Source organism: Takifugu rubripes, chromosome 7 (genome assembly GCF_901000725.2).
Source record: "Takifugu rubripes chromosome 7, fTakRub1.2, whole genome shotgun sequence".
Classification (NCBI taxonomy): Eukaryota; Metazoa; Chordata; class Actinopteri; order Tetraodontiformes; family Tetraodontidae; genus Takifugu; species Takifugu rubripes.
Genome location: NC_042291.1, coordinates 4,985,432 through 5,003,423, shown reverse-complemented (window position 1 = coordinate 5,003,423; position 17,992 = coordinate 4,985,432). Strand labels below are relative to the sequence as shown.

The window sequence follows — 17,992 nt, the reverse complement described above, 5'->3', positions numbered from 1 at the left end:
TACATCACTTCTGGACGAGAACTTCTGCACTGTTCTGCCCCTTCATCACATCATACATCTGAGGTGGCACTGGATCGTTTCCAGCAGCAGACATGTTGGGGTAGATTAACTGGAAATCTGCAAAATGGACACATTCCTGGCATTGCAGCAGCAAAAGTACAATAAAAAGAGACTTATGCTGCTGCACCAGCTGTGAGGTCCTAACTTGACCTGTGAAGCGGGGGGGTGGGGGGGTAGGGGGTTCAAACCTGCCGCTGCTCCTTCGTGGTCCAGCGGCATTTTAACAACAGATCAACAATCTGATATTTGTACTTTTACTGTCAACACTCTTAAATCCAGATCTCTGCTTTGTGATTGTAAATCTTTAATTTATGGAGGCCAAAACTATGAATAATTCACATTATTGCCGATTAACGAGATTTGGGAGAATGTGGAGATTATCTAGGAGGATTAGAATGTTCCCTCTAATCTGCCACTAAACAGTGTGTGAAAAACGACAGGATAAAGGTTTCGCTCCGACACTTCCAATGGAAAAGATCTCCTGGAGCGTTTTTAATCTTTGTTGCCATTTAAAGAAGAAAAGAACAGTTATTATGTTGTGTTATGTGTTAATACAATTTTGGTAATCGAAGGTGTTTTTGGTTCTGGTTGCTAATGAGACAAAAGGTGGTTTATAAACTGGTTGAACTCCAACTCTGCTTTCAGGCCCAAAGAGATGAACTCAGCAGATTCAAAACCTTTTTTAAACCTTTCTGTGTGAATTGAAGCTTTTGTGCCTCCACATTTCTTCTCTTCTATTGAAAACTGTGGAGTTTCACAGCCAAAGAACTCCGGCCCAGGCGGTTCCCCCGGTTCTTGTGCCAGGAACTCGGACTGCGACTGTCAGGGGTTCTGACCCCCTCCGACGTGACACTGACACCTTTTTTATGTGCTCACAAAGAGATGCAGGAATCAGCTCTCACATGCTTTAACAAGGACAAAACAGCAACAGGATAAAACCGCGCTGGACCTTCGCCCAAAGACTTTTTATCTTCTTTAACGAGCTCGATGCTGTCTGACACATAAAGAAACGTGGTTGTTGTCTGAGAACAGCATTACCGTCAGCAGGAACACAACACACACAAGTGACACCGAGGCCCCCCCGGAGGTATTCCGTTTTAACAAATGAAAATCCGTTTTCAGGCTTCCAACAGGAAAATGCTGAGAAGTGTAACTACGATCATTTAAATTGTTACAACACAGTATTCTGAATGTTCTCATATGATGAAGATGGACAACAGAAAAATCATTCTGATTCCAGTAATTTATTGAACTGGACAGGCCCTTGACAGGTGAACTGAGCCAGACGCTGGTAGAACTGCAGACATGACAGACAAGCATACAATAATTAAAACTGTCAAAAAAGCACCATTGTTATTTTTTGGACTGGAGGTCATAAAATTGTGTATTAATTACCTGCTAAGAGAATAAATGTAAAATATTTGGATGAAGAAACAGTGATAAATAGAACAGCCTCTTATAAAAAAGTGTCAGTGTCACTTTTGCACTAGAGTGAGCCCATGACCGCCCCCTGGCGGGAGGAGCGACGCACTGCAAACCCTGAGAAAGGATCTAGCAGCTGTTTCTGACACGATGTTCTTCTGCCATGACAGCACCAGGCCTTCAGTCAAAAGTGTCCCTGACCCTTGAACAAGTCTCAAATCGGCTCGACATGCTGCAACTGTTCATCTCATCTCACTTCTGACATGAACTGCTTTGGGATTTGGAGGCCAGCTGCTTCTCCCACTCCACCTCCACCACTTTGTAAAGCTCCATAGTAGCTCTGGCATCTTCCACAGAGGAGTGGCCCTTCTTCCCAGTCTGAATACACACAAATAGAGCAGGATAAGATGGATACTTATGTATTCTTATGTAAATTCTGGCAGTTTTAAAAGTTTCATCTATATAAATCTGAACAAAATACATCAGGTTCTTATGACTTCCAACTAGAATTAGAAGAGACAATTAGGACTGTGGTCATGTTTGAGTGGGAAAATGTTGGGACCAACCTGGATGTCCCGTTTGAAAATGGCCTTGGTGAGTCTCTTCAGGGATGCACACTCAGTCACAGTCAGGCCGGCCTTCGCGTTGAGTAAGGGGATCCGCATGGTGTCTCTGGTCAGGGCGGCAGGGTGGGAATAACTGAGCACTTTGAAGTCGTTGTGGATGGCGTGGCCAATCACCACTTTTCCCATCAGCAGTTTCAGGATCTGCCAGTGTAAAAGACATTAACCTACTTGGATGTCCGGTTAAATATTCAGAGATTAAAATAACTGATTGGAGTGTAATTTCTTTACCTCCTTCCTGGCCACAGGAAACGGCGTGGCGTTGGCGAGGTCTCTGGGGCGTATGCCGCTCCACCGGGTGCGGTAGTCGGTCACAGGCACTGGGGGCTTAATGAATTTGTCATAAACCACATCTCCATCATAGGACACCAAACTGCAGCGTCCCAGCTGGCTGACACTTCCCTTCGGTCCTGTCCCCACCATCTCACAGTCAATAGCGAGGTAATTTGACGGGATTCCGGCCGACAGTGGTGCAACAGCGGGTTTATGGAGGATCTCCACTGAGGGCGAGGGGTCGTCATCTTTGCTTTGAGTAAGGAGGGAGGGAGAATGGCTGCCTGTGGATGCTGCTGAACAAGGGGCAGCAGGTGAGGGGTCTGCTGTCCTGTTTGGAGGACACCTCTCAGGCTGTGTGGAGGTGGAAAGTGGTGGATGCCTCCTCAAAGCTCCATTTTGGCTTGACTGAGCAGCGTCGTACTTGGAGCCTCTTTTTGAGAGGTTATTGCTCTTCTCATTACCTTTTGTTTCCAACTGTCTTCCATTTCTCAAGTGCCGCATCTTCTTACGATCTCGTTTCCGTTTCCTCTCTCTAGTCCTCTTTTTATTTACCGGTAGTACCCTGGGTGTCAGGTCTAAGTTGATGATTATGTTGATATCCGACATGGCTGAAGGCAGGCGCTGTGACAGAAGCACACTTGCATCAGGAGAATCTCTTTATTCAGCTATTGACCGATGTGGAATCCTGCAAGTCAAACACAACAACAACCACATTATCATAGACCTACATTACATCTGAATTAATATTAAAGACTGCCTAGAAAGGAGGAAATGTTACAGTAAGACTAGCAACAGCAACGACAGACGGACCTGTAACAAGAAACTATGTACACTACGTACTCGCTATCTTGAAGGTAAAATTCAACCAACACATTTAGTAACTGTTCATAATGTAACGTTATTTACGCACACGTTATTTGACACACCTTTTGGAGAAACCTTGTTGATGTTACGTTACCACAAGCTAATGTTAGGGCACCTCGCTATTTTTTTAAATACATTAATTTGTTTACAAAGTTAAAAGTGCTTGTATGTCCACAAAGCAATCATCAAAGGACAATAACCTGTAAAGAAATCTCTGGCAATAACATGAAACACAAAAGCCAAACCTGGACTCGCCTCGAGTAATGTCAAATCCACTTCCGGGTCATGCTGATTCGCGGTCCGTCATGAACGAGACAACGTTGAACGTTCTCAAAGCTACTATTAAAACGTTTATGATGTTAAAGTTAATTAAACCACCACAGAACTATTTTATTGACTACCACTTTATAGTTAGAGGCTACTCAACCCCATAATTGAGCAGCAGCAAATAATTCACGCATTGTTATTAATATATTTACCATAACCCTAAAGTGGAAAAGTAATTTCGAATAAAATGACTCAAGCAATAAATCAAAAACATAGATACATTATTGTGAGAACTCTGAGTTTAACACACAACCAAACAAATGTATTTCCACGTTATAACGCGTGAACACTAAGTAAAGCTAGATTTTACATGATGCATTTGAACGCGTCTTCACCTCGTGTTACCTTATTACGTTATTATTGTTCGCTAGCTTTGCTAAACCTGTTTTGTGTGTGAAACGCAGGATGCATTTTAGAAACACTTCATAACTGTGGCTTGTTTCAGTGAAACAGTCAAACTTACAAGATGTGGAGATGTTTTCTTCCGGTCTTTCAGCAGTAGAACAGAAAGAACTGGCGGAACGGATCACCAGATTTCTGTCCCTCTACACCCACATCAGCGACTCCTACATAATTGTGCGTCAAGTACTTTTATCTTTCAACACACATTTTGTCTATCTGGAACCTTCCATTACATATTCCAATCGCATACATTTGATCATATACGATAGCTTTTAGAGTCACACTCTGACCTATCGCCACTGAATTGTATTATTGTTGCTGTTATTATTATTATTTCATCCTAAGGGATGCATGTCCCAGCAATCCGCAGATTGTGTAGTAACGATCGGGTTGCTGTCCTGCAGGAGTTCTTCTCTCAGGATCTCTGGAAGTCATTACCAAACAGCTGGCAGCTGGTTTTGCAGGACCTGTCCTACCAACAGACAGCAGAACTCTTACTGGATTCTAAAAATCAACACAGAAGGTAAAATCAAATGTACAGAGCATGAAGACCAAACCTGGAATAGGGAACACAAATACAGTTCATCTAAGGTGGACTCTGTGGTAACAGATAAACACTTTTGATTCTAAAGCATTCTGTTATTTTAGATATGGTTCAGTTTGGCCTTTGTCACTGTTGGCGTTCCGCACCACAGCTCACAGGCTGGCATTTCCCCGAGACCTCCGGCAGGACCCGGGGGCTCTGAAGCCTGAGGAGTTTCAGGAAAACCAAAGTCAGAGCTCCATGCTCTGTCACATATTTAGGAAACACGTCAAACCCAAGAAGCAACATGAAATCAGAAAGCTGGGAATGGTAGGTGCACATCAGCACAGGTTTCCTCATTTAATCCATCTGCACTCAAAGTTCATATATTGTTGCTGAGACCTCTACAGAGTTGACTGGAGTAAAGGCCCTTTTAAAAATCTGTCCTTTTTTCTCATCTTAGCTGGTGAAACAGCTGAGTGAGCAGACTGAGTGCAGCAGAGTGGTGGACGTGGGTTCAGGACAGGTATCACTCAGCACAGCATGGACATCCTCAAGTCTCACAGTTGTCTTTAAAGTGTGTCTCCTCTGAACAGGGTCACCTGACTCGCTTCCTCTCCTTTGGGCTGGGGCTGTCTGTGACTGCCATCGAGGCCGATCATGCCCAAGTTGCCAGGGCGTATAAGTTTGACACACAGTTACTTTGTGCGTTGGAGAAGGAAAAGCAGAAAGAGGTAACACTATTTGCTTTTCCCACTTAATTTCCATTCAGATGGATTTGAGCTGTATTACACAACAAAAGCTACACATTGCTCTAAGTATGTGTCTTTTTTCTAGGATTCCTCCTCACTGGTACCAGCATCACAGTCCACTCCACGCCATGTGGCTGGTTGGGTAAACCCTAGAGCATCATGGGAGGCCTTTCTTACCCAGCTGAGTGCTCCTGATGTCCAACAACATCCACTCAATCCAACTGGGCCGATTCAGAAGAAACCTCGAGGACCAGAGGATGCGCTCCACACGCCGACCTCTAATGGCCGTCAGAGTCGTGACTTGGGGGAAAAGTTGTCTCCGTGGCAATGCTCCTCGTCTGTCAAGGATGTCTGTCAGGAGGAAAGCAGCCCGCCAGAATATCCAGACTTTATCTTGACTGGTCTCCATGCCTGCGGAGATCTGAGCGCCACCCTCCTCCGCCACTTTGTAGAATGCCCACATGTCTGCGGCATCACCTCTGTAGCGTGCTGCTACATGAAAATCACCACTAAAGAAAACCCCAGCCCTCCAGGACGGGTGGAGTGTCCTGTCCCGCTGGCCCCAAACCAGGAGCTGGGCCCCTCAGATTATGGTTACCCCATGAGCTCCTGGGTGCAGGGGTTACCAGGACATCAGCTGTCCTATAAGGCACGGGAGGGGGCGTGCCACGCTGTTGAGGACTACGTGCAGAGGCTTCGGGAAGAGAGCGAGCTGCTGAGGACGCACTGTTACCGGGCAATGCTGGAGGTGTTCATCAGAGAAGTGCGACCTGACCTGTGCAGGGCTGGAATCCAGACCATAAAGAAGGCCCACATGTTACCTTTCACAGAGTGAGCGAAGGCTGCGCCTCTAATCGTGTAATATCTTTATCCTTTACCTTTTTATTTATGTGATTTATGCCCCCCACAGGTATGCCCGTCTGGGGCTGGCTCGGGTCGGCCTGCCTCCTGGGCTTTTCCTGGACCCGGAGCGTGTGGAGGCCATGTTAAAGCAGCAGAGCAGGGTGGTGGTGTACTTCAGCCTGGCTCTGCTGCTGGCTCCTGTGGTGGAAACCCTGGTGTTGCTGGACAGGATGATCTACCTGCAGGAGAACGGTGAGGTTCTACCAACCTTTAACAAACCTTAACGCCGACCTTCTGTTAAGGGATGTTTGTATCTTCCTGCAGGTTTACACAGTCAGCTGGTTCCGCTGTTCAACCCCCATTTTTCTCCAAGAAATTTTGTGCTCGTGGCTCATAAGAGGAAGTGAAACTACCCAGACTGACGTCTTTAGAGACTCATTGCATGATGGAGTTTTGCTGGGGAACTCTGATCAGGAACAAATGAATTTAACAGCAAATGGCCTCATTCAATTTAATTCATCTTTATTTATCAGCACATTACAATCAAAATTGTCTCCAGGCGCTTTCCAGAATCCCAGGGCCTGACCCCCAACAAGAAACAGTGGCAGGAAAAACTCCCCTTTAACAGGAAGAAACCTAGAGCAGGACCAGGCTCATGTAGGGGGACCCTCCTGCTGATGGGGGGGCTGGGTAGAGAGAGAGGAGAAGGGGGAGGACAAGTAAAAGAGAGAATAGGTATAAGGAGAGAGAAATGTTGGATTTTATTATGTTATGCTTTAGTTTATGCACATTTTAATGTGTTTAACTCAGCATTGGTTTGTTTTATGCTATTTTCTTCAGGTATAAACAGAAAAAAAATTGGAAGTTTTATTTCTGGCTATGTAATAAACTGTTTTTCATACCGACCTGGCATCTGTTGTTAAACACTAGAGGGTAGTAAAGTCAGTGAAGCAGCAATAACAGAGCTGCAGATGTTAAAAATGAATGCGAGAACAGTTTTCAGGACATAGTTTAATTGCCGATCTCATTTCTGTTTTGGCCATCTGTCATCTATTGTTAAAATATCAAAGAAAGCTCATCCCAGCTCAAAAAGACAAAGTATTTCTGTCTTTTTTTTCCCAGACATTTTGTCTGCAGGACACATGAACGTCACAGTTGCTTTGTGAGTTTGCGCATCGCCTCCTTGCTCAAGCGTTTACTGTAATGGTTGATCTTCCAGTGTCCAGGCATCCATCCCAACAGGAAACGATGAAAGTCTGTCCAAGCAAACACAAACATCTCCCTCCACTCTGTTTCTAGGGCACTGAAGTCCACGTCCTTTCCCACCGACTGCTTTAATTCACAGAAGTAATAGTCCAACAGTCCAGGGACCCTTTTTTCACACTCCCTTTCCTCCAAGCAGCTTCCCAAAAAATACACAACATCCTTCATCCCACAGCCCCCACCAACGTACTGAAAGTCCACAGCTGCCACGTCCTGTCCACTTGGAGAAAAACAGAAGTTTGCCAGCTTGGCATCGCCGTGAACAATGGTCTTAAAACAGCATCCGCTTAGAATCCTGTCAATCTCTCCAGCAGCCGCTTTGAGTTTGGGATGATCCATGGCCTCCAACTCGTCCGGCCGAGTCTCCAGGTGCCAGTAGGTCCCAACAGGCCACAGATTTTCTGGCACTACTCCCAGGAAGAGAGCATGGAAGTTTGCGAGCCATCTGAGGCAGGCCTTCATCTCTCCATCCTTCACTTTGGTCCTGCAAAAAAAAAAACAAGGTTGTAACTTGAAACATGGAAAGATCTAAAACAATTGATTTCACACAAAACCACAAGGTTCCACAGAAGGATTTGTACATGAACGAAAATGTCTAAATTTGCAATAATCTCGTTAATCAAGTTATTCTTTTTAAAAATCACCAACATTCTGTTGACCCACAGGTCTCCCTTGTAAGTAAGAATTTGTTTTTATTTAACTCACCTGGATAAATAAAGCTTTCAAAAAACAAAGTTTTTTAACACAAACCTTCTCTGACTATAACCGGCTGCATCCAGATCCTCTAACACCATCAGCATCTCGTCTCCGTGGGAATAGGCAGCCAGGCAGGCAGGGATCCGACAACCCTGATTAGTGAAATAGTTCTGGTACCAGTACGTCTCCACCTGGTATGACCTCACTTTACGCAGGTGTGAATGGTTTGTGTTCCTGCCGCCTGGATGTTCAGCTTCGGCTGGAAACTTGACATGTTTGACAATGACGGAGGGCCGCTCACCACCCTCCAGGTGGAGCCGGACTATCTCTCCGTACCCGCTCCACAGAGTTTGGATCTTTGCACCCACATGCAGAGATGAAGCTCTGCACGCCTGCAGGACAATATCCTGGTACTCTTGTTTCATTTCTGCTCAGGAAAGAGTGTTTTAGAGTTATTTAATACTACAGATCTCCAACTAACAACATACTTTTCACAGTTACAAATCACTATAAATACTAGGAATAAACACTCATATAAATGAATCTTTATTCCTAGCATATATCGTTTTTGTTCAACTTTACTACATTATTATTGCAAATTGTGTCATTAGAGGAAAACAATAGCACAAGATAAAACATAAACCAGTGGCCTGATTTTATTAATCAGTACTATACTTAATTATAAATATCTAAATTGTTGCACCAGTAAAGGTGCACAAAATGTCCAAATTACATTAGTGGTTACTTGCAGAAAATCTGCCTCGTTGGATAATGTCTTTTTCTGAATTCTTACTAGAGGTTTAAATAAGAGAACGATCTAAAACAACCTTATAATGCAGCAGTTTGATCAAAATCATTTGAGTCCAAGTTAATTTGTATAAAATACAAATACGGTTTTTCATTCGGGAAATTCTCACACTCACATACAGTGGTGAAAACGGGGTCACAATCATAAATAAAAACAAGCAATAAATAACAAACGTCTTGCGTGATGATAGAGTAAATTGTTTGATTTTCTTTACCTTCAGTTTCATGTCTAAAAAGCCAAAAGCAGGAAACGATCCTCGCGAAGCGGAAGTAGATTTTTAAAGCCGCACTAGTGCGACGTCGCCACCTGCTGGTCGGGAGGGCGGTGCTTGTATTTTACAGTAAACATAAGTACATCCGCTCAGTCGCTGTACCTAAGACCTATTCGGTTTATTGACCTTTTATTTTAGTCTATTTTAGTTCCTTTTTGGTTACTTTTAAACCCCAGCATTCATTTCACAGGTAAAAAGCCTTATGTGACTGCAGTATTTATTATAACATGATGCATTATAGCCAAAGTAGTTCGATCTGTAGAAATAACAGATTAAAATGAAGGTACTTATGGTCATTAAGGTAATGGCAAAAACAGAAGTTTACTTCTGATATTCAGCACTGATAATTAATTAATCGGAGCAAACGTCGGCTGTAACTCGTCGGTGTTCAGATATGTGAATTTTTATTTGGTAGCTGTATATTCATATAATTTGCAATCAGTGCGTTTCTCTTTTATTTTGACTAAGTATATGCAGGGCAGGAAACAATAATGTGTCCATGTCTGATTTTAAACCCTAAAATAATTTGGAGCTTGGATTTTACTATTTCGAAATAAAACAAAATATATTGAATTCCTTCTACCTTATTTGATAACGTATTGGCTGCTTTTGAAATCCTGTTGTTTTTTGGTTTTGTTTTGTTTGTTTATTTTTTATTTTTGGGGGGATTTTTTTTAAATGCAAGAGAAAATGAATCATTTAGAAATCTTTGTCATACATTTGACTGAATGCATTTGTAGCCATTTTCTGGAAATGTACCTCTTTCACCCAATGTCACCGCTTTGGTTTTATTTTGAAACGGTTTAGCGGAAGTCAGTGTTAGCTCTGCTAGCTTAATGGCTTGTCTGCCCCATGTCTCCTTGCTCCAGCAGATAAATTCGGGTTTGTTCCGTGTTTTTGTCCATCACTTCCTTCAGGAGTAATGTCTGCTCTGGTGCGGAGGCGTCGGGCCCGCGGCCCCGCTCTCCTTCGCTCTGCCCGGGAGCCATGCAGTGGCGCACGCTGAGGAGAATTCCGGGACCGGGAGCTCAGAGGAACACCAGCAGCGGCTCGAACAAGGACGGATCCGCGTTACCTGCAGCACCGCTTCAGTTAACGGAACACAATGGCGCCGGGTCTTAAAGTTTCACTCGCGTCTCTTTCTCCTGTCACACATGGCCTCTTTAACTTTTAAATCGAGCCGTGTCCCGGGACCGTAGCCACGCAGACTTTGCTCTGCCCGCCTGTGTACCGTAAAGCCGTCTGACCCCCCCCCCCCCCTCTCCCGGGCGTCAATCTGGCGCGTCCCGCAGCGGATCTTTAACGTTCCACAGCCGAATCCGTGGAGGTGAACATGGGGGCAAAGCAGAGCAGCCCGACGCCCAGCCCGGGAGCTAACGGACGGACCAGAGCCTACTCCGGCTCGGACCTGCCCTCCAGCATGTCCGCCGGTAACAGTACCAGGGCTCCCGCCGGTGGGGTCAGGTACCACGCTTACAGTGGAGCCTCCGGAGGTTCGACCAGCAACAGCCAGCCCCTCGGAGCCCGGGCACGGTCAGCGGGTGTCTCCGGAGGCTCCAGACCCCAGTCCGGCATCGACATTCCCAACAGCGGCGCAGCCTTCAGCTTGCAGGAGTCCCCCGGAAGCAGCCCGGAGGACACCGGGGGACAGGAAGGCCCCCGGCTCCTGATCGGATCCCTGCCCGCACACCTCTCGCCTCAGCTGTTCGGAGGTAAGAGCACTTTACAACCAGTTGGACCCAAAACTGTATTGGTGTGTTTGCAACAGTGGTGAAATACAGGAGAACTGATTTAATTCCTGAATATTCAGAGCTGTGAACCAACAGCAGCTGATGGAGGAACCATCAGGTCCAACAAAGAACCAGCTGATATTTAAGAAGCAGAGAACCTGAATAAGGGGAGAACCGCTGTACCAGTTCATTTTTGTCATAGGTTCTGGTCCCAATGTGTGAGTTTTATTGCTCACTTCTCTGTTGGGGACACTTCACCTCTGGTTAATCAACAACTTGTGTACACAGGATGAACTTTGGTGTGTTACTCCCAGTGACGTCATCAGCAGATAAAAAGGCAGCTATGGCTCCAGAACATCTCTTTCTTTTGTCTTTTTCTCAATTCTTCACGTCTTCAGTTGGATTCTTCAGTTCCTTCTGTTGGCTTCTTCAGTTTCTTCTGTTGATTCTTCAGTTATTTCTCCACCTTCTCTTTCTGTGACGTCTGCTCATCCCCACAGAAGACGCCTGCCCAGGATGGACTCGTTTTGTTTTCATCGTGGACATCCTGGCATTTCTGCTCGGTGTTTTTCACAGGAGCATATCTTCGTGTTTCCAAGAGAAGCCCTCAGAGGCGTAATGAAGCAGAATCATCAGCTGGACTAAATGATAATATGAAAGCAGATTAAGATTCAGATTCCTTCCTTAGAGATGCTCTAAGATCCAGGTGAAGAACTCAGGGAAGAACTGAGCCAACTGGCTGTTTGTGATGCGAGTTGTCTGTTCAGGTTACCTGAAACCTGTGTTGATGAGATAATCTGGTGGATGATCTAATCTCTGCCCCTGTGTTTAGTTCCTTGTGGCTGAGGTCCTGACCTGCAGGTCTCCAGACTAGTGTTGTGATCTCGCTTCAGATTTTGCTACTTCACTTGTGACTTTTGGAGACTTTGAAACACAATCTCCTTCAGTGTCCTCAGTTTTGGACAGGTAATCTGATACTAGTGAACAAAGTTGTCTTAAAGGACTCTGTTCGACTGCTGGACTTCCCGTCTCTGTTGAAGAGGTCATGGGAGCAGTTTCTGTACGTAGCAGCTGCTGGCAGGTCGCACTTCCTCCATCATGGTTTTCAGTTCGTTTATGTTGCTGCTGCTGTTTAGAACTGGTCAGTATCTACGGGAAGCTCCCCAGCAGTCCTGAAAGTTTGATGTTGTTATGGCCGAGTCTTAAAAATAGACCTCAGCAGAGAAACGGACCCGTTTCCTACCTCGGCGGTGCATCGGTTAAAATCTTGTGAATTTGAATCCTGCTTTTCAGATTCTCTGCAATAGATTTTTTATAACAGTATTGCACACCAATACTGTCATTTCTGAGCACATTTGTGAAGATTTATGAGTCCAATAAAGTCACAGAACAAAGTTCTTCATGTCTTGCTTGTTGGGGCGTGCACTCACATTCTGATTGTTGGTGTAAACATGTGTCTGGTGGACTGTAGGGGTCAGGAGTATTAATAAGCTATTGGAAGCTGGTGCAATCATTCCTGCTCTGGTGTTGGGCTTTGCTGCGGGGCCACAGACTATATATAAAAGATGGACGTAGTCTTTCGGTCTGAAAATTGAAGCCAACGCGGATGCAGCTTTACTTGCAATGCCACCAAGATCCATGGGGGCCCCAGAAAGCCCTGGCTTCAATCCGCTCCCGTTCATTTTAAAACATGAAAAGCTGATTTTAAAAAATGTTTACAAGTCATAATGGTGCCAACAGACAACTTTCACCATCCTAAATAAGGATCTGATAGTCCATCTTAAATTAGTTCCATAGTTAATTGTATATGAATCCTGTAAACTGTGGGCGTGTCTATTTGATTGACATACAGTACAGTCTGTGGGTGGACTGCATAGACCCGCCCCTTACCCCTCCTCCAGTCACGCCCACTTATCCAAATATGGTTACGTCTGGCTCCAAAAACTCAAAATGGTGATTTCCTGTGAGCCAACGTCTACAACGGAGCGTAGCAAACCATCACGGAGTGTTGCCACTGCTTCTGAGGGGACATCTCATAATGCTGGAGACACTTTGTTGCCTCTGTTCAGGTCCCAGGGCCACACTGAAGGGTCTGGTGACTGATCTATCCAGTCAGAGACAGGACAGCTGATGTTAGGATGTAATGTTCCTGCTGCTGAACCTTTGAACTTCTGCCATGCAGAAAGTTGTCTGTGTGCAACAAAGTTCCAGGTCAGAACTGCAAAGACGTGATTCTGACCCTGAAAAGCATGAATCTGTTTCCTTTGGAACACTGCTCTGGATTTTCATCCTTTAAAACCTGTGGGAGAACATGCCTCTACTACAGCAGTCAGGAGCTGCGGTTTGCTTAAAGCAGCAACAGAAATGTGGAAAAGTGAGCTAGAATTCTCCACCCTCCTGCAGTGTTCCATCAGAGATCAGCACCACAGGAAGTGGCACCACAGGGGCTTGTCCACCAAACATGACATATGTCCAATGGGGCCTTCCATTGATCCTTCTCCCGGGCCATAAGTCAATCCTGCTTACCTTGATTTTGGGGTGTTCTTTGTCATGTCTGAATGAATCCAAGGAGAGCGTCACATGACCATGACCACGCTGCTGTTGCCAGGGCGACGGAACCTTTTTTAGGTTCATTCCATAGTAACAAAATCACCTTCATTCTGCTTAAATCAGAACCTTTGATGTAAAGAGTTGAGAGTGAATCTGCTGAGGAGGAACATGTGGTCTCTGGTCATGTGATGGAGGAAACGCAAACACGGTTTCTCTTTTTCTGTCTGCAGGGTTCAAGTGCCCCGTGTGCTCCAAGTTTGTGTCATCGGAGGAAATGGACCTTCACCTGGTCTTGTGTCTAACCAAGCCCAGAGTCACATATAACGGTACCGCTGATGATCAGTGTTTACAAGTGTTGATATGAGGGAGTTCTTCTTCTTTGAATCAGATCCTGCAGATCTTATTGATGTGTTTGTGTATACATCAACAAACCCCTGAAATTATTCAAAAAGGAGGCAGGTTTCTGAAGAGAAGAATAACTCTCTCTCTCCTTGAAAGGGTGATGTTTCTCTTTTTTTCCAGACTGGGTTCAAGAGAACGATGAAAAGTTCTGAGGAGCAAATGGTGGAGCACCAGGCTTTGATCGGGGTCTCCTTTAAAACACAATTTTAATTTTACACACACACGAATGTCCGCTTTCTAAATATAGCTAGCTGTGTGTGTGTGTGTGTGTGTGTGTGTGTGTGTGTGTGTGTGTGTGTGTGTGTGTGTGTGTGTGTGTGTGTGTGTGTGTGTGTGTGTGTGTGTGTGTGTGTGTTTTTCTGAGTGTGAAATTACAGCAGAGGTCAACCTGCTGCGTTAACATCTGATCTTCGTGGTCCCTCCTACAGAGGTCGATAGTTCATCCAACTTTTCCACTGTTGTGACTCTGAACATGTTTGTGGTGCCCAGATGTGCGTTTGTGTCTCTGTCGTCATTGTTGTTGTTATCAACTGCTTTATTGATTAGAATCAGGAGACTTTTTATCTTTTATGTGGGACTTTTTATCTATTTTCAGACTACTTTAAAAGCTCAGTGCTGCTTTTCTTCTTATAAAAAAAATGATAGAAAAAAACAATTGTTAATTCATTTGGATATTACATACTGTTTAATGTAAACTAGATACTTACGGATTACTTTTACTGAAGAAAAAAGGCCAACTTGATGTCTTGGAGCTGACTTTCATTTCTCTGGTTATGGAGTGAACGCATGATGAAAGGAAGGATGTTTTGCTGGGGGTTCCGATGGCTCCATGTGCTGGAGCCTGGACTAACAGGCTTTTCCAGGCCTATGTGGGTTAATCCGCGGTTACATAAGAGCATCTCTAATGATTCTGTGTGTTTTGCTGCAGGTGATGAGTTAAATGGTGCACAGTCTAAACTCCACTTTAGCCTCAGAGCAGGTCGCAGAGTCACTGAACGATGCCGAGTGTGTCAAAATACACACAGTTGACATACTGGCTGCACACCGGGGTCAACTCAGGTCAAATCGTAAAGGCCAGGACCAGGATTAGAGCCGCTGGCTGCACATTTAGACGCTCCAGAGTGACAGGAAGCAGCTCTTTAATGGCACTGATGCAGAGAAATCTGCTGGTACAACAATAAACCATCTATTAGGCCTCGCTCACGAAGGTTCTGAGAACCTCCTGAAACTGCTGCACCGGTGCTCCATTTCTGTCAGCAGTCGTGTGAATCGGCTTAAAGACAACCGGTCTGTCCTCCAGGTGGACCTTCGGCGTGTCCTTGTCTTATGATCGTCCTAAACCGTTTCTGGTGCTGCTGACCCGCCGCGCCGACACGCTGGATTAAGTTCTGTTGTTCCCATTCCGGATCCTTCTGCACCTCACTGTTGCTAAAATAAACAGATTGTCCTGCAGCTGGACAAAGATTTACTCTTTAAACCAACACGACTCAACAGATCCTAAACAGCATCACCGTCCTCAGAAGCTTTTCACATATTTTATTGGAACAAACCGCCTAAGCTGCAGCTCCTTTAAGGCTTGTGATGTGCGTTTGTCTTCCAGAGGACGTCCTGACGAAGGACGCGGGGGAATGTGCGATCTGCCTGGACGAGCTGCTGCAGGGAGACACCATCGCTCGCCTGCCCTGCCTCTGCATTTACCATAAAGGGTATGAACTCTGCCGCTTCACTTTGATTGTGATGCTGAGGTTCTGAGTTTAACATCACTTCATACTCACTGTCTTAATCAGCTGCATTGACGACTGGTTTGAAGTGAACAGGTCGTGTCCAGAGCATCCGTCAGACTGAAGCGCTCTTTGCACAGGTAAAGGTGGTCTGTCACTTTCCACGTTAGGGTTTTTTTGTTGGACGATTATCTGATTGTTTTTTTTGATGATGTGTGGACTAACTGCAGGTCCAGGGGACAGCTGGACACCAACCACTGTGATCAGTTCATCCCACCAGTGTGCCAAATCTCATTTCAACTCTTCAGGGATTTATGTTTAAGTTGCACATCCCGCACAGCCATGACGATCAGAGTCACACGGGACTTCCAGGCGTGACGGCGAGCACATGTCAGCTGATGCCTGAGGAGGTGGATGTAGAGCCAAGACTGTTCAGTCCCTCCAGGATTCCTGGGGCCAAAAATGCCTAATTTATTGTAAAATTGTCAGAGGGGAAAACGACTAAGTGGTTGAGTGTTTTTCTAATAATCTAATTAAAATGTAAGTTTCTGTAAAAGTTATCGATCAGATTTTATATCAGCATCTTTATCATTACATTTTCTGACCCACATTTCATGGTCTGATTGGTCAATTTTACAGAAAAAAGTGAAATTTCACAAAAACGTGTAGGATTTGTGGAGTTTATGGGAATTGTTGCAGCGACACTAAATTCCTGGAGGGACTGACTTTAGCCCCGCCCACTTCTACTGCTTCAGCCCCACATGGTGTTTCTTTCCTGTGGTGGGGCCTGATCTTGGACGTCAGCTTCTACAGCATCTCCACGAGCAGTTGAAGGGCACAGACTCATGTTTGCTGTGTGTAAGAGACCTGCTGAGCATGGCGTGTACAGGATAAACTCTGAGGATGCACAGATGGATGTTAGTGAAGGATCCTCAGGGTTCATCGTTTTGAACGGTTGTTCCTTGACTCAGACCCTCTCGTGTCTACCGTGCCTTTGAGACCAGACTGAGCCAACAGGACCGGCTGCAGTTGTACCTGTGCAGGTAAATGAGCCACGAGCCTGCAGCTGGGACTGAAGCTGCTGCAGCAACGGTGCCAATAAACTGTGAATACCTTCCAGCACTCTCCTCTCTCATTAGTGCTTCTCCATTCTCTCCTGGGCCCGTGAGCGCCTCCTTTCCACTGGAGGATCCCAGTAGAACAAAATATTTGCACATTTTTCTTTACTCTGAAAACTTGGTTTTTCTTCAGATACCAACATTTCACAGTGAAAATGTAACTAAATTTATATTTTCTTGCTTTAAACAACATGTCATTGCATTGAAGTGGCAATAGCAAGATTCAAACGTGATAAATACAGTTATAGCTTAAAGGACCCTCATATATGAAATTTTAAAACATACTTTTGTCTATTTTGGGGGCTGTTTTGCTGGCAGCTGTCATAGATGGATGTTTACTTACAGGGTTTCTTGTGGCAGTAGTGTTTCGCTATACAAATGCAGCACAGACGGCAAATGTATAAGAATGCTCACAAAATATTCACCAGTTAATTTCAATAAGAAATTGTCTTTATTGAACATGAAAATACTGGCCCGGACACAAGGCTGAATTTTCTAGACATGTGATTGTTATGTCTTTAAGTTGTTTCGTGGTTATTGTTCCATCAATCATCTTTTTTTAAAAAAAAGTTTTGTTGGGGGAAAAACTTCTAGAACTTCCAAAATGTAATATTTGATTTTTTTGTTTTGATCCTTTGGTTAAGTTTTTTTCAGCTTTGACACTCACGTTGCTGAATTACACCGCGCTCAGTGTCCATTTCCGTGTTTCTATTCATCACTTTAAATCTCAGAGATTATCTGTAAATTTTAGTGAAGAAAGTTTCCAGAAATACATTCAGGAGCTTTGACTCTTGTGAAAATGTAATTCTGATGTCATTTCAGCAGCTTCAGTCTCATTAGTTCAGATTGTTTCTGCACTGTCTTTACACCTTTTGTACATTACTGAGGCATACAGCAATTAAATAAAAGAAATGTATCATTAGCACAGTACTTTAATTGTAATTTGAATGCAAGGAGTCCTGTTTTTCTTAAAGATCTGATCAAAAGTAAGCCTTATGAGCCGTTTAGCGTCACCTTTTTATTTTGCTGTTTTTTAAAATTTTATATAATTTATTTTCCTTAGTTATCAGCCCCTGATATATGTCCAAATAATTAAAAATGATTTTGAAACTTATGTCGACAATAAAATATGTCAAATCTTCTCTTTTACTTTGAATACGTGATCTTGTATGGGCAGGGGCTGCATTACGGTAATCTTAACCCATTTTTGTACATTGTCATGCTGTCCTGTCACAGTTAAAACATCAATCACGGAACATACTGCAAGATTTTTTTGAAGCTGCTAATGATTCGAAAATAGATCAAGCGGAGGGAAAGGTTGTGTAAAAAAATTTAAAAAAA

At 44.3% G+C, this 17,992-nt stretch overlaps 4 protein-coding genes across 6 annotated transcripts; 2 read left to right on the top strand and 2 right to left on the bottom strand.

The window, feature by feature from the left end:
- Positions 1 to 1,288: 1,288 nt before the first annotated feature.
- On the bottom strand, positions 1,289 to 4,162 carry isg20l2 (interferon stimulated exonuclease gene 20-like 2). 3 transcript variants are annotated; one of them, XM_011618854.2, is made up of 4 exons: positions 4,036 to 4,162; positions 2,337 to 3,066; positions 2,049 to 2,249; positions 1,289 to 1,860 (listed from the first exon to the last, which is right to left on the bottom strand). In XM_011618854.2, the coding sequence occupies exons 2-4, from the start codon at positions 2,985 to 2,987 to the stop codon at positions 1,735 to 1,737; spliced, it is 978 nt and encodes a 325-aa protein (XP_011617156.2). In that variant the 5' UTR covers positions 2,988 to 3,066; positions 4,036 to 4,162; the 3' UTR covers positions 1,289 to 1,734. The 3 variants fall into 3 exon arrangements, with proteins under 3 accessions (XP_011617156.2, XP_003977719.2, XP_011617154.2); XM_003977670.3 differs by lacking the exon at positions 4,036 to 4,162 and adding an exon at positions 3,491 to 3,548; XM_011618852.2 differs by lacking the exon at positions 4,036 to 4,162 and adding an exon at positions 3,308 to 3,445.
- mettl25b (methyltransferase like 25B) lies at positions 3,894 to 6,997 on the top strand. Its single transcript, XM_003977671.3, has 8 exons — positions 3,894 to 4,148; positions 4,379 to 4,497; positions 4,623 to 4,827; positions 4,961 to 5,023; positions 5,094 to 5,231; positions 5,335 to 6,080; positions 6,160 to 6,344; positions 6,417 to 6,997. Exons 1-8 carry the CDS (start codon positions 4,047 to 4,049, stop codon positions 6,497 to 6,499), a joined length of 1,641 nt encoding a protein of 546 aa, XP_003977720.1. The 5' UTR covers positions 3,894 to 4,046; the 3' UTR covers positions 6,500 to 6,997.
- An 88-nt stretch (positions 6,998 to 7,085) lies between these two features.
- On the bottom strand, positions 7,086 to 9,174 carry pkdc (protein kinase-like domain containing). The gene is made up of 3 exons (XM_003977672.3): positions 9,074 to 9,174; positions 8,106 to 8,478; positions 7,086 to 7,839 (listed from the first exon to the last, which is right to left on the bottom strand). The coding sequence occupies exons 2-3, from the start codon at positions 8,474 to 8,476 to the stop codon at positions 7,242 to 7,244; spliced, it is 969 nt and encodes a 322-aa protein (XP_003977721.2). The 5' UTR covers positions 8,477 to 8,478; positions 9,074 to 9,174; the 3' UTR covers positions 7,086 to 7,241.
- Positions 9,175 to 9,943: 769 nt separating this feature from the next.
- Positions 9,944 to 17,797, top strand: znrf2b (zinc and ring finger 2b). The gene is made up of 5 exons (XM_003977660.3): positions 9,944 to 10,842; positions 13,641 to 13,736; positions 15,413 to 15,518; positions 15,600 to 15,673; positions 15,764 to 17,797. The coding sequence occupies exons 1-4, from the start codon at positions 10,464 to 10,466 to the stop codon at positions 15,655 to 15,657; spliced, it is 639 nt and encodes a 212-aa protein (XP_003977709.1). The 5' UTR covers positions 9,944 to 10,463; the 3' UTR covers positions 15,658 to 15,673; positions 15,764 to 17,797.
- Positions 17,798 to 17,992: the final 195 nt, after the last annotated feature.